Source organism: Hipposideros armiger, unplaced genomic scaffold (genome assembly GCF_001890085.2).
Source record: "Hipposideros armiger isolate ML-2016 unplaced genomic scaffold, ASM189008v1 scaffold_10, whole genome shotgun sequence".
In the NCBI taxonomy this organism is placed as follows: domain Eukaryota; kingdom Metazoa; phylum Chordata; class Mammalia; order Chiroptera; family Hipposideridae; genus Hipposideros; species Hipposideros armiger.
In genome coordinates this window covers 6,280,917-6,307,426 of record NW_017731360.1, presented here as the reverse complement: position 1 = coordinate 6,307,426, position 26,510 = coordinate 6,280,917, and the positions used below count along the sequence as shown (strand labels likewise).

The following is a 26,510-nucleotide window of genomic DNA, read 5'->3' as shown; positions in this document are numbered from 1 at the left end:
TCTTCCCCAATCTTTTTCTGGTGCCACCAGTCCTAAGAGAAACCAAGGCTCAAAATGGACGCAGCTGCTAAACTCTTCCAACAAAACCAGAGGTGCCCAGGACACAAAACAGCAGATAGCAAAACTTAATTCCATCTTGGGAGAATTAAATGAGCGTGGTGTGGGTCGTCATTTTCTTTATTCTAAGTTGTCTGCCCACCTCCTCCAATCCCGAGCTTCTCTGAGACCCCCGAAAGACAGAGTAACGTGATTTTCAATGGAGAACTGAGAGGGATGCGGGGAAAATGATGGGGGCAGGGCCCGAGGGAGCTGTCCAGGAAGGGGTCATAACCAGCAAGAAATGGGGGGCGGGGTTAGCGCCCCAGCCAGGAGAAAGCGGACGAGAAGGGCGGGTGAGCCCCTGGGGCTGGATGCAAGGGAGGAGGCAGCGGGAGGGAAGGTGCTATGGGATGGGGAAGGGCAGTCGGCGGGCCCGATCCAACGGGTCAGAGACACACAGCTAGCCTGGAGTGGAAAGAACAGTTTATGCTGTGCTTTATTAAAATGTGCATCATTCTTTTATTTTAAAATGTGCATCATTGTCTCGTGCTCGGCGCGCGCGACCTCAGCGGGCCTCGTCCCCGCCCGGCTCCTGTAGAGACGCCGTGCGTGCGCAGGCTCACTTAGGTGGCGCGGGCCCCGGGGCTCCCGCCCATAGCCAGGTAGACGTCGATGGGTACGTGCAGCAGCGTCAGGCAGTGGCAGCCGGGGCAGCGTCGAAGCGGCCTGGGGAAAGAGGCGCGGCAGGGGAGCCTGAGGCGGGGGCCGACCCACCCTGTTGGGGACGCATCCGGGGAGTGCACTTGGGGTCCCCGAGGTTCGGTAGTGGATGTGGGGCCCTTACGTGGGGTGGGGTGGGGTGGTGGGGGATGGTCTGGGGATGAAAAGTGGGCCGGGGACAGGAATGGGCCGGGAGCACTCCGGGACGCAGGACGAGCCACGGGGCTGCTCACCTGACTGGGCTGTGCTCCGTAGCTACTGGCTCTGGGCTGTCCTGGGACTCGGGGGCGGCGGCAAGGCTAGGGGAATCTCCGGCCTCTATAGGGAATCTTCGACCCTGCGGGGGCTCCTGGGCACTCATGTCCAGGACCCGGGGCGCTCTGCGTGGGGAGGGGCGGTCACGCCACTCCTGGCCTCCGGGCGTCCCCTCCCTGCACCCGCCCCGTGGGTTGTTGCTCACCTGCCGGAGGCCAAGGCCGGTCCCAGGCTGGAAGCAGCTGCCCGAGCCCTGGCCGCGCGAGGACGCTCCGGTCCAGGAGGAGCCGGGCAGGTGTCTGCGGCGCGTGCGGGCCCGGGCGTCGAGGGGGAAGGCTGCATTGTGACAAAGGCTTCGGCCCGCTGACCTCACAGAACCCGTTCCTCCCGCCGGGGAACCCTCCGCCGCTCCAGCACTTGGTGCGGCCGCGACCCGGGAGCCAGAGGGCTCCCGCCATAGCACCTTAAGACTGGGTGGCGCAGACCCCCAGCGGCCGGATGGGGGCGCAGGCGGCGACAATCAGTTATGAGGCGGCTTCGACGAAAAGGATCCTGGCTTCCTGGGCAGCGCGTCCACCCCGGAGTGCCCCACCCTCACCCCAGGCGGGGCTGCGGCTCACTGCCTGGCGTGGGGGCGGGAGCGCGACAGGGACTTAACCAGTGCTGTGTTTGGTGGTGGTGGTGGTGGTGCGAGCAGGTAGGGGTACTACCCATTTTGGCCAAGGGTCACACATTTACATCACAATTGGACCGGAGTTTTAAAATGTCGGGCCCTCTCCCTCTCCACCACCTGCGGCTGCTCTGTCCAGACGGAGAATGTTCTAGCGCTGGGGGCCGCTGCGGATGAAGTCCTTGGTGGGAAAAGGACCGGGTCAAGGGCGATGGTGGAGTAGAGCTGCCTCACAGAGGCAGCATGAGCTGAGAGGGTGATAGGAAGGAAGGAGGCATTAGACAGCATGGAGGACTTTCTGCTCTCCAATGGGTACCAGCTGGGCAAGACCATTGGGGAAGGGACCTACTCAAAAGTCAAAGAAGCATTTTCCAAAAAACACCAAAGAAAGGTGGCAATTAAAATTATAGACAAGATGGGAGGGCCAGAAGGTGAGCTGGGGCCCCTCTGGAGAAGGAGGGGCTGGCTGAGGTGGGAGGGCGCTTCCTCCAGTCAGGACTATTCTCTCCTCCCCTTTTAGTCAGTAACCAAGTGAAGCAAGGGATTGTGGCTCTGGGGTAGGTCAGTGGGGAACAGAGGGATGTTGGAAGTCCAGGAACATCACACCCTCCAAAAAATCCAAGGTTAAAGTGGCAGGAGGTGAAGGGTCCTTGGAGGCAGAACCTGAGCCTGCCAGGGGAACAGATTGGCAGAGAGGCCACGGCCAGGGCTACCGGAGGGCAAGAGCTGGTGTAGAAGCAGGTAGAAATGGGAAAAAGACCGGGCTCATGGAAAGAACTGTGGGTCAGGAGACAGGGATAAGAGGAGCCGGCTCACCACACTGGGGGCAGCCTCCTGAGATTCAGTGGCTTTGTTTAAATGTCCCACAAAGATTTGGATATCCATGGTCACAGGCTGCTCACAACAGTCCCTGAAGTTGGCAGTGAGTAGTTCCTTTGAATAATATATTAACTGCAAAAATAATAGAACCAGACATGGTGTGTGGGCAGACGGGCTGGCAGGCAGATGTTGGAAGGCAGGCGGGAGGAGTTAGGCCCTCCTGGACTTGATACCCCATCTCTTCCTCGTTTCCCCAGAGTTTATCCAGAGATTCCTGCCTCGGGAGCTCCAGATTGTCCGTACCCTGGACCACAAGAATATCATCCAGGTGTATGAGATGCTGGAGTCTGCAGACGGGAAAATCTACCTGGTGATGGAGCTGGCTGAGGGAGGGGATGTCTTTGACTGCGTGCTGAATGGGGGGCCAATGCCTGAGAGCCGGGCCAAGGCCCTCTTCCGTCAGATGGTCGAGGCCATCCGCTACTGCCATGGTTGTGGAGTAGCCCATCGGGATCTCAAGTGTGAGAACGCCTTGTTGCAGGGCTTCAACCTGAAGCTGACTGACTTTGGCTTCGCCAAGGTGTTGCCCAAGTCACGCCGGGAGCTGAGCCAGACCTTCTGCGGCAGCACAGCCTATGCCGCCCCTGAGGTGCTGCAGGGTATTCCCCATGACAGCAAGAAGGGGGACGTCTGGAGCATGGGCGTTGTCCTCTACGTCATGCTCTGTGCCAGCCTACCTTTTGACGACACAGACATTCCCAAGATGCTGTGGCAGCAGCAGAAGGGGGTGTCCTTCCCCACTCATCTGGGCATCTCGGCTGAATGCCAGGACTTGCTTAAGCAGCTCCTGGAACCGGACATGATCCTCAGGCCTTCAATCGAAGAAGTTAGTTGGCATCCATGGCTAGCAAGCACTTCATAAAAGCAATGGCAAGTCCTCTCCAATAAAGCAGGGGGAGAAAGCAAACCCAAAAACCCGCTTCTAAAATGGTGATATATATTTTACACTTTTAAGTTTATTTATCCTAAAACTTGGTTACACCCTCCCCAGCCTTCTCTTTCCCTTTAAAGATCTTCATGGAACCAGAGGGTCTCATTCAGACTTCCCTTTTATTACTGCTGACAAGTGATTTTCATACAAGTGTTTTAACTAAAGTTAATTAAAAATAGACCCCAGAATTATACACATACAGGGGGAGGAGAGAACAATGACCAAGAGCAACTGGAGCCACTGTTGCTGCAACTTCCTTTCCAAATAAAAGCAGAAGTGTTGGGACTGCAGAGTTGGCCTTTTGACTCCTTGTCTTGGTCACAGGCCTGTTGGGGGCCCTGTCCATTCCTCATCCCAAGGGCCAAACTGAGTCTGGGATGAGGACAAGGGACTTACTCAGGACCCAGGCTAGTCCCCCCACCATTCCCCTCGCCCAGATTCCAAGCCAGGAAGCCACTCTGCACAGGGCATGAGTCCTGCCCTGGCTCCAGGGCAGCTGCCGTTGGGGACAAAAACACCCCCAGACACCTTCCAGCTTTTGTTGAATTTCTTTAATGCTGTTAACGGCAAGTCTGGAAAAGGTTCAGGACAAAGTTCTTTTTTCTTTCTTTTTTAATTACAAAACTAACAGCTGTTGGAATCTTTGTTTTTTACTTTTTTTTCCTTTTTTCTTTTCCCGGCTACAAAATACTCTGGGGAGATGCATTATAATTTAAAATATATAATATTGCACAAACAACCAAAAGATTAATTAAACTAAAGAAATAATTACAAAGAGAAAAACCCCATCCCATCAAAGATTCAGCATTCTCTCCGTCCTACCCCCTCACTGAAGGTTTGAAGTGGAAGTGACCACCGCTCTCGGCATCCCTGACCACGATCCCATTAAATCATTGGTGAACACACCAGACTATGTACGTACAAGAATCACCAGAGCAGCGTCGTGAAGCACCAGGGTCTCCAGGAATTCCCGCAGCCCCTCATTCCCCCACGAGAGGTGCATCTTTACCAGAGTGGAGGATGAGAGCCACAAAGACTGGGTCTGTCTTCAGGGAGAAGAGCTTTTGCAGAAGTCTGATGAGAGTCTCAGGAAGTTCATCCCAGCACACCCCTTCAAGAAACAGAAGGGCTGAGGCGGAGAAGTTGGGCTTACTAGAGTCGTGAATGCTCGGCTTTGATCACTGCTCCGTACTGCTGGGAGGTGGCTTGTGTCCTCATGTCCAGGGGAGTTGAGATGGGTAGCTGGCTGCACAAGGTACCCCACCAGACAACACACAGCAGGTTTGAAGCTGCCCTTCCCTTCTTGAGGAAGGGAGGAAAAGCAAGAGCAGAGTCTTGCAGGTGGCACAGCTGGGCTAAGGACTTGGGTGCATCTGACATGAAGAAGCCCTGGGAAAGACGTTAGGGACATACCAGCCTGGACTGGAAAGGTTTGGTCTCTAGATTCTGAACCTCAAGGAACCTTTTCAGGAATGGAAAATGAACTGGGAAGGGGAGATTCCCAAGAAAGGCAAATTTCCCAGAGTCCAATGTCTCTTACCCGATGGGCTAGGAATCAAAATGTGTTCGTCATCTCTGTCGAGCCAAGGGCAGGTGGCATGGCCTTCCTTGCTTGCTTAAAGGGTGGATAGTATTTTGCCTGGGCTTCCTCCAAGAGACCGGTGGTTTAGCTCTGTCCACATAGGCAGAAGGTATGGAGCTATCCCTTGGGACTTCCCAGCAAGAGTCCCCAGGAACAGTGGGTATTCAGCAGAGAAATGTAGGCTCTTCTGGTGAGGGGGTAGGTTTCCTCCCCCTTAGGTCATTCTACAGTTGGCACAAGTCAGAGTTCTTGGTTTGGATTTTGTGAGCCCCTTCCCAGATGTGAGCAGAGATCCAAAGGGCCAGTAAGGAGCAACCCAGAATCTGGGCTGAGAGCTCTGGTTGATAGAGGCCATTCGGGGGACATTCTTGGTCAGTGTCTTCCAGGGCTGGGGTGAGATGAGCGAGGGAGGTGGGAGGTGCTGTGGGAGGGGGAGCTGCTTGCCTTGGCTCCCCTCATTCCCAGTCCTCCCACTCCACATCTTCCAGCTGCAAATGGGAGGGGATAATGGAGAGCACAAACACATGTTTACTCCTCTGAGTCAAGCCCAGACCCAAGCTCCCCGTGCCGCCTCCATTTCTGGATAGCCTTTCTCCTAACTCCCCCCACTACCCTGGGCCATACTCTGGACAGTGGTCTTAGGGACATGTCTGGGGAGTAGAGATGCCCTTTGCCTAAGGGGTGGCTCTGCTGTTCTGATTGTTCCAGAGGAAATGCTTCCACCAACCAACGATGAACTCCACAAGGGGATGCCTTGCCTAAAGGAAGTTAATCCCTTAAGGAAAACTTGTCTCCTGCTGGGCAGATAAGAACTTGACGCTGAGGGGCAGAGAACTTGGAGAATGGCACTATAATTAGGAGCAAGCATGGCCCTGGGGACTACAGGTGCTCACAGGGTCTTTACTAGGGGTTCCAGCACCCTGGTCCCCAGCTGAAGTCTCCGGTCAACTTTCTCATGGCCTGCTGTCAATGGATTCCTGCCTGGTATAACTCTGCTCAGGCAGACTATCAAGTTTTAAAAGAGGGCTGCAAAGACACAAGAGCCATGATGCTCCCGTGGCATGACAGAGCACCTTCTCTGCCTTGGATACAGCAATGTGCTCTTGCACAGGTCACTGCCTCTCCCCAGGTTTCAGTTTTCCAGTATGAAAAATGAGGCCCTTCCCATGCCTCTAATCTGTTCACCTCTTTTAGCAGGTTCATGAGCTTCATGATGGAAAGAACCATGTGGTTCTTGTGTGACAGTGGAAGTAACACTGACTTGAATCCGATGTCTGGGCTGGAGCCGCAGTCCTGATGCCTATTAGTTGTGAGAGCTTTTTTCCCAGCCTCATTCAAAATGACCCATTCTTAATTTTGAGAGGTAGTGAAGAACGAGTAATAGGCCTCTGAGCTTATAACTGGACTGGGTTTTGTGGTGGTTTCGTAACATCTACTAGTGCTTCCATGTCCCTGGCACTATGCCTATCATGTCAACATGCATTGTCTATCACAGCTTATAATTATCAATTCCATGTTTCAGATGGGAAAATAGAGGCTCAGGTTAAATGATTCGCCCTAGATCACACTGTATTTTGTCTTCTAGGCTAGGTATCTGCTCAGGTCCCACACCGGGAAACCATGAGTCAGAAGATCCAGGGCAGGGTTTGGCGTCTTTATTTTTAGTAGTTCCTCAGGTGGTTTTGACACAGAGCTGTCAGGAACTCTCCCACCCATCCACCCCGAACTGAGGGGAAGCAAAGCCTACTGAAGACAACTGCTCAGGGCCTGAGTGGGATGCTCTAGCTCTTTCCTGTAGCGTGCCATCTCAGATAGGCACAGGGATCTACCCCGAGGGGACAGGTGGGCTTGGTGGGGAGAGTCCTCAGCCCCTGGGACCTCTGGGCTTGCTTCCCTGTGGCCAGCCACGTCCACTCACCTCACCGGAGGCATCTACTTTAGAAAGTGCCATCTGCACCTCTTCTTCAGTCATGTCCAAGTCAAAGTCCTTCTCCCAGTCCTCGCTGATGTCGGTGCTTGAGCCTGGAACCATGATCCACAGTGTGAAAGGCAGGAAGGGGTATGTGAGGAGGTCGTAGCTGGGGATGATGGCACCCTTTAAAAGGGCCTGACAAATACACACCAAACATCTTTGTGTTCTGCTGTCACTCTAGCTCGCTTCCCACTTTTAGGAATCTAAGGAAATCCTAGATTCAGTAAAAAATTTAGCCAGAAGCATGTTCACTGTAGTTGCTACAGTGATGAAAATTTTAAAAGCTACCTGAAAGTCCACTAAGAGGGAATTACACAAATAAACGGTGTAGTCGTGATGGAACATCAGTCGTGGCTTTTACAGGTTAGGCTGTAGAATACTCATGTGTATAACAAATAGGATGAAACTATTAAGAGAGAAAAAGCAAGCTACTGAATAGTGGAGAAGCACTTGGGTCCAGAGGTTCCCTGGGAGCCCCAGAAATCTTCCAGAGGAAATAAACAGTGAATCTCTTCCTCTCTACTCATTCCATTCTATCTACAGGGATCTTGCCACTCCAGGCACTTCCCACCTTAGGGCCTTTGCATGGCCTGTTCCCTGTACTTGGAACTCTCTTCCTCAGATATCCACAGACCAACTCCTCACTTCCTTCACACCTTTGCTCAAATCTCACCATCTAAATGTGGCCTACCCTAATTGTCTTTTTAACTTGCAGCCCATCTCCCTCCCTCTGCTCTAGTTATTTTTTCCTATTGTGTTATCACTTTCTAGCATATTATGCCATCAGACTTATTTAGTATATTTACTGTCTAATAATAGAGGAGCTCGAATGAGAGCTCCCCAAGGGCAGGCGGGATCTTTGTTTTACTTTCTTACATATTCCAAGTGACTAAAACACATAGCTTGTACTCAGTAAACATTCATGGACCCTTTCTCTAAACTAGGAGTTGGCAAACTATGGCCCACAGACCTAATCCACCCTGCCACCTGTTTCTGAAAATAAAAATTTGGCACACAGCCATGGGCATTTGTGTACATACTACTTATGGCTGCTTTCAGGCTACAATAGCAGAGCTGAGTAGTTGGGACAGAAGCTGTATGCCCCCAAAAGTCTAAAATATTTGTGATCCTGCCCTACACAGAAACAGTGTACTCATCCCTGCTCTAGGTGATTCTGATGGCTGCTAAAGTTTTACAACCACTGCGCTAAACACTCATATTTGGGTATGACTTCTTAAAGGCAATACAAAAAAAAGTACACGTGACAGTTATTACTAAGAAGAAAACTACAAAAATAATTCCTGTAAAAAAAAAAAAGTATATGCAGTATGAGTCCATTTAAAAAATATGCTCACAGATGCATGCACACATACAGGAAAGATGAGCAAGATACCCCGAAAATACTAACAATAGTTATCTCTAGGTGATGAGGTCATGGGGTAATTTTCTTGGTGGTTTTTTTTTCCCCCCCTAAAATGAACACATATTACTTTGTAATCTTTTTTTTTAGAAAACAGCTTTAAAAAGAGTAGGCCCCTCATCCCCCAATGGCATGACCTGTAAACATCTCATTTCTTTGTCCAGCTTACTCCTCACCAGGTGCCTAGGTTCTGAGATCCCCCTAATGTGGTAGGCTCAGCCCCCACATTCCTTATAAGGGGTCTCCCACTGCTCTCTCTTCCTAGCCACCTATCCAGCCACAAGCAGTGTGGTTAAGAGCATGGTCTCTGGAGCCACGCAGACCTGGGTGGAATCCCTACTCTTTTATCTATTGTACAGTCTTGGGCAAGTTATTCTGAGCTTTGGTTTATTTATAAAATAAGGATAAAACCACCCTCTTTGCAAAGAACCACCGGAGGCGCTTACTAGAATGCAGACTCTTGCCTCCCACCCTCTCATTCAGATTCAGCAGATCTAGGTGGTAGCCCAGAATTCTACATTATAAACAGGTATGTGGATGATTCTGTGTAGACCTAGGGCCTGCAGTTTGAGATACAATGGTTAAGAATAGAGATATCAATGTAAAGTGCCTATAATATATATACATAGTGGGTATTTAACAAATGCAGTCGTTAAATGCCTTGTCTCAGAGTTAAATAATGTTGTGCAAGGTCCCACAGCTGGACAGGGGCAGATCAGCAGCCAGGAGCCAGTCCTCCTGACTCCACATCGAAGTATCCCTGTGCATTCAGGACACATTGGTGGCATGCACCTGGCTATCTGTCCATGCAGGCTTCCTGTGGGGCAGAGGCCCGACTCCTGGCGGATTCCTCACTTCAGAGCTGTGGCTGTGGCTATGGCCATGACAGCTTTTCCTAACCTCAGGTTGCCCTCTAGGGATTTGAAACTCTCTTCTTCAGGCTTAAATGCTAGGGAACACCCTGCCGGGGGTGGGGAACAGAATATCAGCTAAATTTTTTGGAGCTCTTCACATCCACCCTCTAGGATGCGTATTTACAGTCCCAATTTACAGATGAGGAAATGACGGCTGTGAGTGGCAGAGATGTGAATCTGGGTTCTCTCTGCCACCTGCCTCCTCCCACCATCCTGTCTTGTGACACAATGAGAGTACTAAGATTTCCACTTCACTGTGCACGTGGCACAAAACTCATCCATGCAACCATTTTAGACTTCATGATGGAGTTTTACTGTTTTCTAATTACAAACCTCAGGTGGGCAGCAGCTCTGCAATTATGGAGATCACCCTGGGACCTTGGGAGACCCTATGGCTTGGCCACTGCACCCTAAGACCAAGACTCTACTGCACCCTAAGACCAAGCCTCCCTCATGTCATCTTAGAAAGTGGACATAAGAGGGGAAAGGAGTCGCTCTGTCTCCAGGCCTCCATTCTTCAAGATTTATTCCCTCCACGGTCCCTCCTTATTCCAAGACCCTGGCTTCCCCCCACTAAGTGACTACAACTATGTCTGGTGGGTCTTCTGCATCGAATCCCCAGCCCTTCTTTTCGAGAATCCCCTAGTACATCAAAGAGTGTACAGCAGAGCGATTAAGAGCTAACACTGCATCTTCCCCATAATCTCATTTTGTCTGGTCTCCACCCACCCACCACTCATTTTTTTTCTCATCACACTCTCTAGTAGCCCAATTCCAAATGGAACCTATAATTCTTTAACCCTCCAACTCTTTTACTGTTATTCCTCCTTTATCCAGCTCAGATTCCATGAGCCATCATTCTGATCACTTGTTGCATATACTTGAACGCTCTTCTTTTCCTTTACTGATTTCACCTGGCTAAACTTGAAACCTGGTTAAATCCAACTCCGCCTCTGCTCTGTGCCTGGACCTGAGCAACCAAACATGGCTGGACAAAAGTATAAGAGTGCTGATTGGGGTCTCTTAAAATTCATGACCATGACCTCAAGTGGGCCTTTAGTACAACCCACCCACTCAGCAACGTCGCACCTCCCGTCGGTATTCACCTACTCTTCCACTCCCCTAAGGGACTATTGCATGCACACTTTTCCAAATTCTTATTGGGTGGGTCATTGACCTCAGTTACCTACCAGTGAAAAAAGGGAAAACTGCACAGATCTCACAGGGCTTTTGTGAAGATTGAGTGATTATGCATATCAAGTGCTTAGGATAGAACTATACAGACATATAGAAAGTGCTCAGAGAAGGGTACCTCTTATCATTTCTCCAAAGCAGGGCTCTACTCAAAATTTCTTCCCTGACTGAGGACCTGTCATAGAACAATTACCCCCAATTTACAGAGGAGTGAATGGAGGCTTAGAAATCAATAACTTTTCTGAAATCACATAGCTTATGAGCAAAGCTGGGATTTGAACCCAGAGCTGTCGGCACTCCAGTGCCTGAGCCCTTAGCCTCTACATGTAAGGCTCTTAGTATAGGTTGGGCATATAACATAAGCAGCATGCCCTGCTGCTTTGTGGCACCAAGTCCAGCCTTCTGAATTCAGCTTAGGATTTTAAGTTCTTAAGTTCTATTTCTGAGCCAACCCATCGACCCTTTCTGTTCCTCCGTCTCCTAGGAGACAATACACAAAAGTGGACTTTGGTTACCACCCCTTAAATGTGCCACATGCCCCTGCTATCAGGACTTTGTAGCCCCCTCAGCCTGGACTACTCCCCCACACCTGCCCCAAGCTCTCCAATTCTCCTATACAGCGTCTGTCTCCCTGGTGAAACACTCGCTGATGCCCAGAGTTTCCGTCTTTCTCTGAAACTCTCCAGTACCAAGTCTGTCACATACTTCTCTGTGCTTCATCACAAAGCTTGCAGCTTTTGCCCCTCGCTCCTCGGTGTCTCATAAAGAGTAGGGAGGGGTTCCATGGATGATGTCACTGAATCAGAGTCAGAAGGAGAGCACTGTGTTGGAAACTAGAAACCCTGCAGTTTTCCATCAGAGAGCGAAATAGTGTGTGGTAGGACCCATTTCCCATGCGCTGCAGCAAACCAGTCTCACTGTGCCAGCAGGCCAGCGCTCACTAGCTGGGCAAGCTTTGTGGCTGACTGGTACAGAGTGTTGGCAAACACAGTACGTGTGTGTGTGAGAGAGGAGCGGAGGGAAGGTCTTGCTAATAATCACCTATCTCTAGAGAGGTATTTTGGATGTGGCAGAAAAGTTGACAGCAGAGCTATCATTGTCCTTTAATTCCAGGAGTTAGAGAGGTTCCTCTTGACATAAAATCAAAGAGTCTGCAGACTAAAATTCCACTATACAGATCAGAAACTAAAGCTCTATTACTTAAGCTTCCTCATAGCAAGTTCATGAGTGTTCACTTTATTCTTCTTTAAACTGTACATGTAAGTTTTTTTATGTTTCATAATAATTAATGAGGGCTTAGGGAAGCTAATGACTGTCCTGAGGTCACCCAGGAGAGAAAACCCTGGACATCAATTAATGTCCCAGGAATTCCCAGCCCAGGATAAGGCTGAATTGTCCAGAAGGACAGAAATTGGTACCGTGTGGTAGAAGTTAAGGGCATACGCTTCAAGTCAGACAGACCTGAGTCTGAATCTGGACTCGCCACCACTGGCCATGTGAACTTGAGCAAGTTACTTAACATTTCTGAGCCTCACTTTCTTCATCTGTAAAACAAGGACAGTAATACCAACCTCACTGGGTTGTGAGATGTGAGAAATTAAAATGTAATATTACAAACTTAGCACAGGATCTGACATAAATCTTATTTTGTTGACTCTAAGACCCAACAATTATAAGATGCATCTTTATTTCTGAGAATCAGTGCATCTTAGAATTGATGAAATATGGTAAATGATGCTCAATATTAGCAGCTGTCATCATCATCATATCACAAATGAAGGACATCTGCTCCTAGGATCCTCAAAAGGGACAAGGAGAGAAACCTGTCTCATGAGGTGTCATCTCTTACCTACCCTGCCCCACAAACTTCCCTGGGCTTTGGCCTTGACTTACCTTTCTTTCCATTGTTGGAAGGTGTGGACTTCCCACTGTCCGAGTTCAGCTCAAACACTCGTAAGTCTGTGAGCACCTCCTCCCTGAGAGTCTCTACTCTGGCTGGAGGCCTGGGCTCTGGGCCACTGGGGCGGCCGGCAGGGGTTTGAGGCTTGGACTGAGCTGGGGGTGGGGGTCCAGTCTCACCCACATCCACAGCCAGGCCATGTTCCTCCAAAGATGCCTCTAGAAGCTTTTGGGACAGGTCCTTGGGCAGCACTTGTGCCTCAGATGTGGTGACAGGTTTGGCAATCTGTGTCACGAGGGAGACGCTCTCGCTGCTCTCTGACGGGGTCACCTCTTTTGAAGGCTCAACTGGAGTCACCAGATTCTCTTCACAGGGGCTCTGGGGGCCAGGTCCTTCTTCAAGGGATGTGGAAGTTTTGACCACAGGAACCTTTGCCTCTTTTGGAGATGTGGGGGAAATGCCAACAAGCTCCTCTGTCGAGAAAAGGTAGAGAAAGAGGGCAATGTGCCCTGGTCAGCCCCAAGATAGCCTTGGAGCTCTCTGAAGACAGACTTCAGGATCCTGCCAAAACTCACTCTGATCAAGACTAAAGGGTGCCAGTTTCCTCACCCCCTCCATCAGGGTTCTTCTGCAGGTACTTCCTGTTGGTCAACGTCTGTCCTACCTGTGAGGCCTAGCACATGTCTGGTGGGCACTCAGCTTCCAGAAACACAGCCCAAGATGGCATTATAGATTAGAAAGCCAAGACTGTAAATCAGTTTTGGGTTCAGGTCAGGCTCTGCTACATCCTAGGTGTATGATCTTGGACAAGGCACTTAACATTTCTTTAATTTACCTGCCCCATTCATAAAAGAGGGGTAATGGAGTTGTGGTAATGACCACACAAGTAAAGCTCTTAACACAGGTTGGGCATATAAGCACTTAATAAATGTGTTAATATTATATCATGCAGATGGCTCCAACACACTGTCATAAGCTAAGCTACCAGGTAGAGGCTGCACAGTTCCCTCCCTAAGCCAGCAGTTCCTAAGTCTGGACGGGCATTGACATTATTAGGGAAGCTTGTTAAAAATACAAGTTTGGCCACATCCCCACAGTCTTACAAGGAGGGGAAAGGAGTCTGTAATTTCAGTAAGTGTTCCAGGTGACTCTGAAGGAGCTGGTCCATGGCTGGGAGTCTGCTGCAACTGACACATGTGCTTTCTGTACCTAAACCTGGGATTCCGCCAGCCTTGGTACACATCTCCTTGTTAGCCCAGCCTGTCCTTGGTGTGCGCACACACTGCACTCATTCCCCACTCTTCCCCAGGGTGCCATGTCTCTCCAGGCCTCAGAGAGAATGGCCCAGGCATTGCCCCACAGGCAGGACCGGTTACCTGCCCATCACCTCTCAATACCCCTTACCTTCTTCCTCCTCCCATCCAGGCTCCTCAGAGATGCTCTGTTCTGCCCGCTGCTTCAGGGCATCCCTCCGGGCCTGCTCCTGGGTGTGGGGGAGCAGATGGCCAGGAGTAGTCAGGGCACCCTCTTCCCAGACCCTGGGAAGTCAGGAGATCCCAGAACTCTTGGCACCCTTTGTCCCCTTATTCCCTCAACAAAATCTAGCCCACTCCCCCCATGGCTGAGTGGAGTACCTCCTCAGGCTAGGGCAGCATACCTGCTCTAATTGATGAACTTTATAGAAATATCGATGCCAGAATTCTGAATGGGAAACAGCTGCTGGCACCTGGAGGGAGGGGACAGCAGAGATGAGACTTTTGGAGTGGTTGTGTGGGATCTGCGTTCCCAGCTTTATCAGCCAGCTCCCAGACACTCTGGATTTCAGACACAATTAGTGGCTGAACAGTGATAATCAGAGCACTTCTACTTCACCACCATCCCCATTCCCCTACCCCCACCCTCCCCCCTGCTACCTTCCTGGACCATCTTGGCCAGGAGGGAGAAAGGAACTCCCATCAGTCTTTGCCAGCCCTTCCATTTCTCACCATGACTGCCAGAAGCCTGGCAAATCAGTTTCCCTCATGCAGATTCTCAGTTCAGGACCTGGCTGGTTTAGGCTGTACAGGGTCTCCCACTGGCTCTATCGATCTCCCATTGCTCTCTAGGCCAGATGACTCCAAAATACTCTGAACATGTCCCTCCCACCTCCTAACACCTCAAGCTGGGAGTCCTGCCGGCTGGGCCCTTACCATCTTGGTGTAGAGGGCCCGGATGGAGGGGCTGCCTACAAGGAGGTCTGAGATCTCCCCCTTCTTCTCCTCCAAGCAGAACTGGGAAAGCCAGGCGTCAAACAATTCCGGGGGCCCTGTAGAGGGACAGACACTGATGGTCAGAGTTCCCTGGGTCTGGGGAAAAAACACTGGGCCTACAGAAAACACACCTATGCTTGCATATGGACAATGAGGAAAGTTTACAGTTTTTTCAGTCATTTGGCCCAAGGTGGTGGGTAAGGCAGGGTGAAGGGGTAGGTGGACTTCACTGATATTAGGGTGCAGCACCTAAGTGATCTCTGGAAGGGCTGCAGACTCCATTCTCTCCCATGCCTGCTCCCTTTTTTAGCCCACTGCACTCGATCCTCTCTGAAACAGCTCTTCTCAAGCCACCCAAGTGACCCATGTTGCCAGATCCAATGGCGACTTCTCTGTCCTCCCTCATGTGACTAATCCACAGTTTCTGACCCTGGGAGCCGCTGCTTTCCTCTGGAAGCCCTCTTCTCCCCTGGCTTCTCAGTCTTGTGATCTTTCTCCCACTTCTCTAGCTTCATCTGAGTCTTCCATGGGCTTCTCTCTTTCCTTATCTCTCCTCATTCTCTATTTTCTCCCAATGTAACCTCCAGTAAACCATGAGTTTTCAACCTTCTCCTCCCACTGACAATTGCCTCCGTCTTTCTTTGCAGCCCCGGCTACCCTTCTGAGCTCCAGATCCAGGGGTCCAGGGGTCCCCTGGACTCGTCCACCTGCACAGGTGCTGTGAATCGAAAGTGCTGTCATTTTCTTTCCTGACCAACCTGTCCTACCCAGTTACCCACTGGAAACCTGGGGACCCTCCTAGATGCCCCTCTGTCCAGTCACTCTGGATTCTACTTCCTCAGAGTCTTGAACATGCACACCGTCCTCCGCATTCCTCCTGCCACTTCCTATGTCCTGGCGCTACCTCTGATGTGAGGACTGCTACCAACCCTCCTAACCTGTCTTCCTGTCTTCTGTCTCTCCCTCTATTTCATCTTTTACAACACTGCCCAGGGCTCTTCTATAAAGTGTAAAATCCGAATCACCGCAGGCCTCAAAACCCTTCAACAGTTCTCTATAGGAGGGCCTTTTAAGTTAGGGTCCAAAGACATGCTTCAAAGGGTCAAAGAATTCCTATTCTGCATATAATGACAAGAGGGCTTGTCATTTTCAACAGATTTTTAAAGGCCTTTGTAACCAAAACACAGTTAAGAAGCACTACCTTGAGCATTTTAGGACACAATTCAAACTGCTTCGTCTGGCACCCAAAGCATTGCAGTCTGGCTCCCATGACAGCTCTCACTGCCTCCACTGCCTCACATGCACCCTTCAATCTAGCCTTCCCAAATGCCTAGGTACTCCCTGTTCCTTCTGGATCCTCAAATGTCCTGTAGCCATGCGAGAACACTCACCCTCCATTTCTAAAAGTAAAATTAGTTTACTGCTAATTCATCCTTAAAACCTCAATTCAAGTGTCACATCCTAGGTTCCCAGGCTAGGTTGGGTGCCATTCCTTTAGGTTCACATTGCCCCCATCTTTCTGTGGAAGCAGTCACTCCATCTCTACTACCTTTGCTTTATTCACTCTTTCCTGTTTGCCTTTCCTAACAGCAGGTTCCTGGAGGTCTGGACCAGGTTAAGATCATTTCTGATCTCCAGTTCCCAGCCTGGGGCTTGCTGCACAGCAGGGGTTTAGCAAACAGGCAGGGCAGCAGCACTGGGAGGGAGCCTGGGCTGAAGATGAGGAAGAGGAGCAAAGCCTCTGCAAATAGGGATGAACACAGCCTGGGTTCAAGGAGGAACAGGGACCATCAACGCATCCCACCAGATGGAAGGTACATACTAGCCCACTCTGGTCCCCTCTACACAGGGGTGCCTGGCCACTGCTACCACAGATGAACAGAACGCATAGCTCTGCCCTGCAAGCCCGCCCTCTCACTATTATCCCCTCACCATCTGGTTCATTGCAGTACGTTGCTGGGTCTGACTGCAGGCTATAGAGGCGAGCCTATAAGAAACAGAGAAGAGATAATAAATTCTGGGGTGCTGGGCAAAGAATGCACCCCTTTCTGCCTGAGTACCCAGTCATCCACCATCCAACTTCTCCCCTGTTGACTACCATACCCACAGGGGACTTGTCAATGAACACTGGCTAGAGAGTGGGGCACTAGGTAGGCCAGGAGTCCAAAACTGGGGCTCCCCAAAAAATGGTCTTTCAACCAGTATTTCACCCCTGGGAACTAAGAAAATACAGTGTAAACAGGCTACAATATTATATGTATGAAATGCTTTTAAATTATGTGAAATATGAAAAATGCTAGTGCAAATATATTAATAAAGTCCAAATGTATGGGCAAGTTTTCAAATAATGTAACTCCCCTAAATTAAAACCATTCATCAAGAATTTTTTAATTTCACAGCCAGTCTGTCAAGTGAACTGTGAGCTGTGTTCCCGTTAGGGCTACAGAAGTGGCAACCTGTAGCTGGTAAACAGAAAGCCCCCCACTTCCTTCCTCAGTATTACGTGAAGGATGCGCTGGCTGTCTGCATCAGACCTTCGGCAAATGGTTCAGTGAGTCACTGTCATATAAAATCCTATCATTAAAAAAAAGTCACAATTCCATTCAAACGTTCACTAAGTGGTGGTGCCAATTGTAGTGCTGAAAAACATGCTTGGAAAATCAGTACGTTTGGAATGGAAATTCAATGTGGTAAAATGCTCCAAAGAAGGCCTAAGTGCTATGACACCACACTGTGAATTTAGGAGAAAACATTCCATTAAATCCAAGAAGTAATAGGAAAATAAAATGTGGTAAAAATATACTACTCTTGTTGATTTAAATGCTTTGAAGACACCCTCCCCCCTGCACATTTTTTCTTATTGGACATTAGTCCTAAATAACCCAAATGTGGAGAAGATCATGCCTGGAAAGATGCTCCTAACAGCATTCCATATTACGGTTGAAAGGAATCCATAAATTATGCTATATTTACTTGCAAGAATTTAAATATATTAAAAATGATGGTGATCAGGTAAGGAGCTAAGTTTATTACAAATTTTTTAAAAGCATGTTACAAAATTGCATGCATAAAGTATCTTTTTTTAAAGAAGAAAAAAACCCAAACTATCTTTACCCATGTTAGCAAACAAAAAGAAATGGAAGGTTATACACCAACAAGAAATTACTGGTTCTGTTTGAGTGATGGGATTATAGGGTTACAAATGATTATCTTCTTGCTTATTGGTATTCACCAATTTAGTTATACACATATATTTATTTTTTAGCCTAAACATGTATTGCTTTTGTGAGTACAGGTGGTAAGCTAGAGTTCAGGGCTGTTAGGCATCTGCAGTGGAGGCTACTAGTGAATACCTTGGTGCCATCATAGGGTTCAGCTGTGCCAGAGGGTGTGCCCATCAGAGTGATGACATCGCAGTCGATAGTTTTGTCCGGTGAGGGAGCAAAGGTATCAGAGATCACCCCTAGGAAGTCAGACAAACCCTTCTTCATTTTCTCCGTTGCCCCTGAGGAGCCTTCAGTCTGCAGAGAGAAGCCAGCAGAGGAAGCAAGTGGCCCAAGAGCAGGCTGCAATCTGGGATACGGGGTATGGCGGAGTGAAGCATCAGGAGCAAAAGTATAATGTGTGTGTGAGGGGGAGGGGCAGGCAAGTGCTCAGGACCTCTCACACCATCTCTGGGGCTGGAGGAAAGAGAGTGTCTCCTCCCCCAAATGAGGTGCAGCTGGCCTTAAACATTCAGAGGGGAAGAGGACCTGAGGGCAGAGTGATGGGAAAGGTACTGTTGTGGAGTCCAACTTGAATCTGAATTCCAGCTCTACTACTTGTTGGTTATGAAACCTAAACCCTTCCTGAGTCTCTGTTTCCTCATTTGGAAAATGCAGATAAATATACTTCTTTCAGAGGGCTACTGTGATTAAAAGAGATAAGGCATGTACAATGCCAGGCACATAGCAAACATTTAATAAATAGCAGTACTGTAATATCACAATTTCATCATCATCACTGCTTAGGAAATATTTTATATATGAAGGTTGGGGAAATATGGGCAAGGTGAAAACAGAGAGCCTTGCCCACAGGCAAGGCTGAGACCAGCTAAGGGCCAATGTATGGACCTCACAGAAGGGGCAAGCAAGACACCACACTTGAGCCACACTGGTCAGAACGCCCTTGAGCAAGCAGGGATGGGATGCTGGGAGACAGGGTCAGTCTCTAAAATCCCCATGGAAAACTATAAAACTATAATATTTATTCCTGATTAGGCTGCTCAGGCATTTTAAACCTAGAACCTATCACAATGCCTAGCACATGCTGGTAGAGGTATTCAATCATATCTGTTGAATGAAAAAAGTAATTATTAACAAAAGAAATAAGTGCTGTCTCTGCTACTTAGCGCAGTTCAGCAGGATGATTATGTGTCATTCATGCTCATCAGTAGCTATGCAGGCAGACAGTATTTTACAACATTCAGCCAAACAAACTTGGCTACAAAGCTTCAAAACGAGTTTTTCATAATATGGCCTTTAGTCACAAGGCAGATGATGCAGCTGGTGATCAAATGAAGAAACGGCAATCTGTTCCAATACTAAAGGGAAAACTGTAATATAAAACCAATACACTGTACTTCATCAGAAACTTGAGACTTAAACGAGTATCTTTGACTATACACAATTTTCACTTTCACAGTGACTTCAAAATCTAATTCCTATCTAACAAGAGGACTCCACTGTACATCTCTAATTAATAAAAACAGGGCCGGTAAGAATATAAGTTAGCACAACCTTTCTGGAGGGGAGTTTTGCAATAGATATTAAAAGGCCTAAAACTGTACTCACCCTGACCCCTTCTAATATTTTATTATAAAGAAAATACTAAGGGCAAAAATTTAACAATCAGAATGTTCACTGTAGCTCTGTTAACATTCTGGAAGAAACTGAAACAGAAAACTAGGAACTGGTTAAATCCATATAATAGAATACCATGCCATTTGTGAGGCTGCTGAACGAAGTCTGCAATGATTAGGTCAAAAGGAAGGTTCCAAACATGGTATTCAGTTGATTCCAATTTTGAAAAAGAAAACGTACATAAGGGATATAGTCCCCAAATATTAACAGTAGTTACCTCTGAGAGATGGAGTTATGGGTGTCTCTAGGCCTTTCTTTCTTTTACTTATCTATATTTTCAAAATTGTCGTTTGGCAATACATAAGTGGGAAAGCTTATTTTTACTTAATACATGTAGCTTGTTTGCTTGACAGACACAATTCTTTCAAAATGGGAGCCCATGGGGAAAAGCAATCATGAAAAAATAACGGTAGAAACTTTGGGAGCCCCTGCCCGGGTCCCAGGGCAGGTCAGGCTGTTAGGGACAGTCACTTGGAGGGTACAGGGGTACTCACAGCCAGCTTCTCCTTGACCACACTGGCTGTGGCTGCAATGGTGCAGGCCGTGTCATGCTGTACCACCTGGGTGAACTCTGTCAGGTCCCGTTTCATGAACTCCAAGGCTTCAGAGGACTATGGGAAGACAGAGAGGGATGACAGAGCCTGCTGGCACCACCACCCTTTCTTCCTGTTCCCTGTGCTTCTTCGGTACCAGACAGACACATAGAAAAGGCAAGTGACATAGGACGTCTGGGCTCAGAAACAATGCTCACTTGTCCCAATTCTATGACCTGGTACCCGACAAAAGAGAACAGAGGAACTTCCCGCTGCTCTGAGAACGGGGACTGCCACAAGCTATATAGCCATGAGTAACTCTTCTAGTCCTCAGCTGTCTCCTATAAAATGAGGGAGGTACACTAGGTCAGTGGTTCTCAAGAGCAGACTGGGGAAGGAGGCACATACAGTCTGCAAACAAAACAGACTTCGTTGCATTGCTTTGATATGCTTTAAGACATGTTTGTTTCAAACAACATGAAGAAAAGGTATGTGATGCTTTAGCAAAGGAAAGTGCTTTTATTTTTACTTTTTTTGTTACAGGGAAATTCAGTTGAAATATAAGGCAGTATGTGAAATTATTTGTCTGAAAGTTTTAATAAACATGTTGCATTAGTAACAGCAATAGTTTAGAAAACTTTTGAGTGATTCTTGACAAATTAATACCAGTAAAAAGGTGTGATTTTTACATTCAACAAAGTGTGTGCTAAGATAAATGTTGGGGGCTGGCCGAGTGGCTCAGTTGGTTAAGAGCTCGCTCAAGAGTTTGAGCTCTGAGCTCTGAGCAACAGTGCTTTGATTCCCGGCCTGAGCTGAGCAGCTGCTGAGCTGCCAACAGGTGGCAGGATGGCTCAGCTTAAAAAAAAAAAAAAAGATAAATATTGGATTGGATTCTCTCCAAGGCTTTCTTGGTTCCACCATTTCAGGGTTCTAATTCACCCTTAGAGCTCATTTGGGCAAAACTGATATTTGCCTGTTAGACCAATCTGCTGCTTACCCTGCATTCAGATCCAGCTTGAGGTAGTAGGCCCTCCGCTCTTGTCTAAGTCTTACCGTCTTGCTTCATCCTCATCCACTCAAGGATGCCTTCCTGGACTACCTCTATGCTCACCCTTGCAAGCCCTCTCATTTTACACAAGGATAACCATCTTTTAAAGCATGTTTTTGAGTATTCTAGTATTTTTTTCTTGGGGGAAGGGCCTGCTTAGCTTTCATCAGCCTGGCAAGTCTATGACTGGGACAGTTTCATCTTATCAGCCAGAGGCTTCTCTGAGGGTAGGAATCATGCATCCCTATCAGACTTGGGACTCCTTAATTGGGGTGGAGGGGTGGTTTATTAATTCTCTCTTTCCATCCACACTGCTACCACCTTAGTCCAGGCCAAGCTGCTCTTTCATCTGGATTCCTCCCAGGTAGTATCGGCTATCTCTACTATGTTCTCCTCCTGACACCAGTGGGAGCACTGTAAGTCAGAGCAGACCATGATACCCCTGCTTTACATTCTTCAGTGGTTACACAGCATCTAACAGCAAGTATAAAATCTTTACCTTCACTTACAAGGCCCATATAATTTTGCCTGTGGCAGACTCTCATCCCCTACCACTGAGCTACAGCCGGCCTTCCCCAAGTTTCTCAAATGCTCTAGCATCTTCCTGACCTCAGGGTGTTTGAATACATCATTCCCTCTCCTTGACATACAGTTCTAACTATTGAAAGCAAAGAAGCGAGCAAGCACAATGAGTGAACCCTCTCACCTAGCCAACTCGATTCTCCTTCAGATCTATGCTTAAATGTCACTTCCCTGGAGAAGCTTCCCTGATGCCACCTCAGACTAGGTTGGCTCCCCTGCTTCGTGTCCTAAGGGTACCTGCACATCCTCCTCTTTAACATTTCTCACACTTTAGATTTGATTACCTCTTCAATGTCTATCCTGCATAAACTGTGAGTTCTGTGAACACAGAACCCATGTTTTTGTTCACTGATGCTTTCCCAGTGTCTGACATACAGTCTGAAATGGAGTAGATGCTCAAAAAATGTTTGCTTGTTAAATTTACATGGACCAGGGTAATAATTTAAATTATATATCCATCTACATGATTATTTGATGAATGGTTGTCTCCCTCACTAGACTGTGAGCTTGGAGGGGACAAATATGAATAAACATGGTGCTTGTCCTCAAGCTTGTCACAGTCTGCTAGATAAAATGCTCACATAACAGTGTTGACATGCAAGGACAGATCACTGACCAGTGTATTATGGGAAAGACTTGGTGAAGGGAAGCATGGACTGTGCCCTAAAGACTGGGCAAGAGTTAGCTAAGGAAGCCTGGACATGGTGGAGCATGGGCTTTCCTGAGGCCTACAAGCATTTTAGTCCTAATTGAACATAAGGTAAGGCAGAAGTGGTAAGGGATAAAGCTGAAGAGGTTGCCAAAGGCAACCATAGAGCACCTGGTCAGCCCTACGGGTGATGGGGAGCCACCAAAGATTTGAAGGAGGTGGAACATGATGAGATTTGCCTTTCTTATAGGTCATTCAGTGACTAGTATGGAGAATAGCTCCAAGGGTGACAAGATTAGAAGAGGGAAAAAGACCAGCGAGGAGGCTGCTGCAATAGTCCAGGAAAGACAATAGAAGAACACAAATAAGGGCAGTGCCGGTAAGAATGAAGAATATAGGAACAGTTCAAGAAATATTAGGCAAGGGGCCGGCTGAGTGGCTCAGATGGTTAAGAGCTTGCTCAAGAGTGCGAGCTCTGAGCAACAGGGTCGCCGGTTCAATTCCCGGCCCAAGCTGAGCTGCCAACAGGTGTCAGCTAAAAACAAACAAACAAAACCACAGAAAATAATTATTAGGCAAAAAAGGTAGATTTGGTGGCTAAACAGGTGTATTAACTGAGGATAACAGAGTCAAGGAAGAGCCACTGGCTGTTAAACTAGGTACCTAGGGTAGAGGTAATGCTGCCAACTGATACAGGAAATGCTGAAGGGGGAACAGGTTCAGAGAGATGATGATCACAATTACTTTGGTCACGTAGAATCCGCAGTGACTGTGGGTTATCCGGAATAGTTGTCCAGCAAGAGCTATTTTCAAGCACTAAAGCTCAGAGAAAAGGACTGAGTCACCCTAACATGAAAATGGAGGTCGCCCAGGAAGAGTTTGTAAACAGAGCAGTGGACTGAGGACAAGGTCCCTCAAACATAACTTTAAGGGGCAGGCACAGGAAGAGGAAACTAATGAAAACAGTCAGGAAAGGAAAGCCTGGAAAAGTATATGAAGAACTGAGAGAGAATCATGTCACAAAAGCTAAGGGAGTAGAGTTTCAAGAAAGAGGGAGAGATCACTAGTGTCAAATGCAGCAGAAAGCTGCAGGAAGATAAGCGCTGAAAACCATCCACCGGATTTGGCAAGTGGTAGGTCAAGCTGAGTGTGTATACAGATAACTTTCTATCTAGTGGCTTCAGGGGTAGGAGGGAGTTAAGAGGAATCATGCTGTTGACCTCAAGTTTTAAAAAGTAGGAGCTGAGGTTGTCTCTCTTAAGTAAAAGATGAAGTGGTTGAACAGGGGACTTGAGTGAAGAGTTAGGTTTGAGGAAAGTTTCTGAAGGCAAGGGGTGGAGAAGCAAATTAGAGACTGAAAAAGCTTGTTTGGGGGTGCTCAGGTCCAGATGAGGTTGGGGAAATCTGTGGTGGGGCCAAAGTGAATTGCGATTTTCTCTATCAGTGTCTGTGGACAAGCATGCACGTACACACACACATACTACAGGAGGAAGGAAGGAGCAAAGGAAGGCAGATTATAGCACCATCTCAGAGCTTTAATCTCGGGGGCAATGTATGCTACGGGGTGCAAGAGAATTGAGGGTGCTGGGAATTGAGTGGTCCAGATGGAACCAGGAGAGAAAGGGAAGGAAGCAAGGCCAGGAAAGCACTGAAAGACCAAGATAAAAATGGAAGGAAAAATGGACTGGTGGTATTTAAGGGGTTTCCCCATCACTTTCAGCACTTAATAAAAAGAGCCAACACCTACATAATACTTATTGTGTGCTAGGTATTATTCTTAGTACTTTACATATATTATCATTTAATCCTCACGACAATCCTATCAGGTATGTATTAGTATTCCCGTTTTACAGGTGAGGAACTAAGGCCTACAGAAGTTGCATAACTTGCCCAGGTTCATAAGAGTAAGTAGCTAAGAGAGGGAAATTAAGTCTCCTTTTTACAAATGGGGTATTGTCAAAGGCAGAAACAACACTAACCTCCCACCCCTTGCTTTCAAACGAGAGTTCCCCAAAAACAAAGATGGAAGGTTAATCAACTACCTGTTTTTCACGAGTTACAGTGAGACCAATCGTGAGGGACACACAGGAGGCCTTCACACAACATTTGTTAAATGAATGTCATACTGCTAAATGAATGTCAGACTCTCACTGGATTGATCAACAGGAAGCAAACTACTTGAGGGTCTCTTCTATTGAATCTCACTGTGAAATTCTCTCTTGGTCCTCATCAAAACATAAACAGCTCAGAGCATTCTCAGAATTGCTGGGCTGTAGCTGACAGGAGTATACAGCCAGGGGAGGATAAAAATGCTCCCAGAGTAGAGGACTGATTTAACTGAGACCAGGAGCCTCCTGGGAGTCTGCCCTGAAGCAGGACTCACCCCAGTTGCATGAGGTAAACAGTAATTAACTTTTTTCAGAATTCATCTGGGTTGGTTTTGACAAACTAGGATGGAGTGAAAGAAACAGAAACACACAATGGCATTGTTCACTGGCAGAGCCAAGCCTCACTCATCCCACAGGGACTGCTGTCTCCCCACTAGACTGTGAGCTTTGTGAAGCCCTGGTTTGCATCTGTTTGGTATCCTCAGGACCTGTCAGAGAGTGCTGGCTGTGGCATACGCGCACTCCTATACGCTAATATTTAAATGACTATAGAAGTTAAGTTTCCGTTGCTAGAATCCTTTTTCTTCAAGGCCTACATCAAATGTTCTCTCTTCTACGAAGCTGTGAATTTCCCGAGCTGGAATAAATTGTTCCTTCCTATGGGCTTCCCACGAAAGGGTCGCTCCAGCCTTTAAACAATCTTTATTTCATCGGGGCTAGTGTCACATTGGTCTGAGTGGGGGGTGGGGGTCTGTCCTCCCGTAGACCTAAAGTGTCTAAAAGTAGGGACCAAGTCGGCCTCATTCCTGAGACCGGGCACACACACACAGGTCGGGCGGGGCCGCTCGGGACAGGTTAAAAAGAGGCGGCGCGGGGCCCAGCCGGCCCGGCTTACCTTTTCCTTGACTGCCTGGTAGCTCTGCTGCAGCCAGCTCCGCCACCATCCCACGTCCTCCCTGTGGAAGACAGACACATCTAGCGGCTCCGCAGTGCGACTCTCGCCCGCGCAACGATCGGGTCTCAATTTCCCCCTTGGATGTGGCCCGCGCGCGGGCTGAGGCTTCGCAGACCGCTTCCCCACCCTCTCACACTGCGACCCCACCCCGCCTTTTCAGCTCCGTCCACCGCCGCGCTGGCCTCCTGTTCCCCATGGGGACCCTGGCCCAACACCCCAACCCTGGGAGAATTCAGGCCCCAAAGCCCGAGAGCTGGATGACGGGCTCACCCTTCCGCCATCTTGCCTGCATGACATCACCACTATTTACTGACCTTTGACTTCCGAGACACGGCACCGCCCCCTCAAGCACCTCCCCGGAACGCTCGGCCCAATCCTCGTGCGGACACCGCCCTCAGCCCAATCTCCGCCCGCTTCATCATTAGGCTCCGCCTCCTTGAGCTTGGTCCATTCTCTGTCCAGAGTTCTCCCTTAAACTCCGCCCCTGATTGCTTAATCCAATCCTCACTGAATTTCCTCTTAAGGCCCACCCCAAGCGATAGCCTCACTCTCACCAACCTAGAATCTTTCTCCGTACCAGCCAACGTCCGCTACGGTGGCTGCTATGGGACACGATCGACCCTCTGGCTGGGCGATGGAAAATTGGGAATAAAAAGAAAGAAGGGAGGGAGCCCGGCTGGAGTGAGCCGGACCGGAGCTCGAAAGTCTGGATATCAGAACACAGAGCTAGGACCGCCCCCTGCTTTATGAAACCAATCGCATAGCAGCTACTTGGGGTTTCATCGGGCTAATTCAACAAGCACAGACTGGGGGTTTAGAGGTGTGTGGAGAAAAATTAAGAAGTGACTTTGATGCAGCCTCAGGAGGGGCTCTCAGGCTATCAGGGAGACATACATTCAATTACCTCAATTTTTGGCGGCCCAACTCAAAACTCCGGCTGGATGTGTTCAGGAAAACTGCGGAGACAGCCAGGAGGAGGGAGATTGGGGGTGGGGGTTGGGGTGGTGTG

At 48.4% G+C, this 26,510-nt stretch overlaps 3 protein-coding genes across 4 annotated transcripts; 1 reads left to right on the top strand and 2 right to left on the bottom strand.

The window, feature by feature from the left end:
- Nucleotides 1-510: 510 nt before the first annotated feature.
- Nucleotides 511-1,441, bottom strand: FAM229A (family with sequence similarity 229 member A). Its single transcript, XM_019659405.1, has 3 exons — nt 1,220-1,441; nt 993-1,139; nt 511-765 (listed from the first exon to the last, which is right to left on the bottom strand). The coding sequence occupies exons 1-3, from the start codon at nt 1,354-1,356 to the stop codon at nt 663-665; spliced, it is 387 nt and encodes a 128-aa protein (XP_019514950.1). The 5' UTR covers nt 1,357-1,441; the 3' UTR covers nt 511-662.
- A 13-nt stretch (nt 1,442-1,454) lies between these two features.
- Nucleotides 1,455-4,815, top strand: TSSK3 (testis specific serine kinase 3). The gene is made up of 2 exons (XM_019659419.1): nt 1,455-2,115; nt 2,761-4,815. The coding sequence occupies exons 1-2, from the start codon at nt 1,971-1,973 to the stop codon at nt 3,423-3,425; spliced, it is 810 nt and encodes a 269-aa protein (XP_019514964.1). The 5' UTR covers nt 1,455-1,970; the 3' UTR covers nt 3,426-4,815.
- Nucleotides 3,595-25,828, bottom strand: BSDC1 (BSD domain containing 1). Of its 2 annotated transcripts, XM_019659385.1 has the most exons (11): nt 25,772-25,828; nt 25,442-25,502; nt 20,121-20,237; nt 18,079-18,246; nt 16,658-16,712; nt 14,666-14,781; nt 14,134-14,202; nt 13,881-13,959; nt 12,470-12,949; nt 6,995-7,098; nt 4,027-5,564 (listed from the first exon to the last, which is right to left on the bottom strand). In XM_019659385.1, exons 1-11 carry the CDS (start codon nt 25,780-25,782, stop codon nt 5,532-5,534), a joined length of 1,293 nt encoding a protein of 430 aa, XP_019514930.1. In that variant the 5' UTR covers nt 25,783-25,828; the 3' UTR covers nt 4,027-5,531. The 2 variants fall into 2 exon arrangements, with proteins under 2 accessions (XP_019514938.1, XP_019514930.1); XM_019659393.1 differs by lacking the exon at nt 14,134-14,202 and having other exon boundaries at nt 3,595-5,564; nt 25,772-25,815.
- Nucleotides 25,829-26,510: the final 682 nt, after the last annotated feature.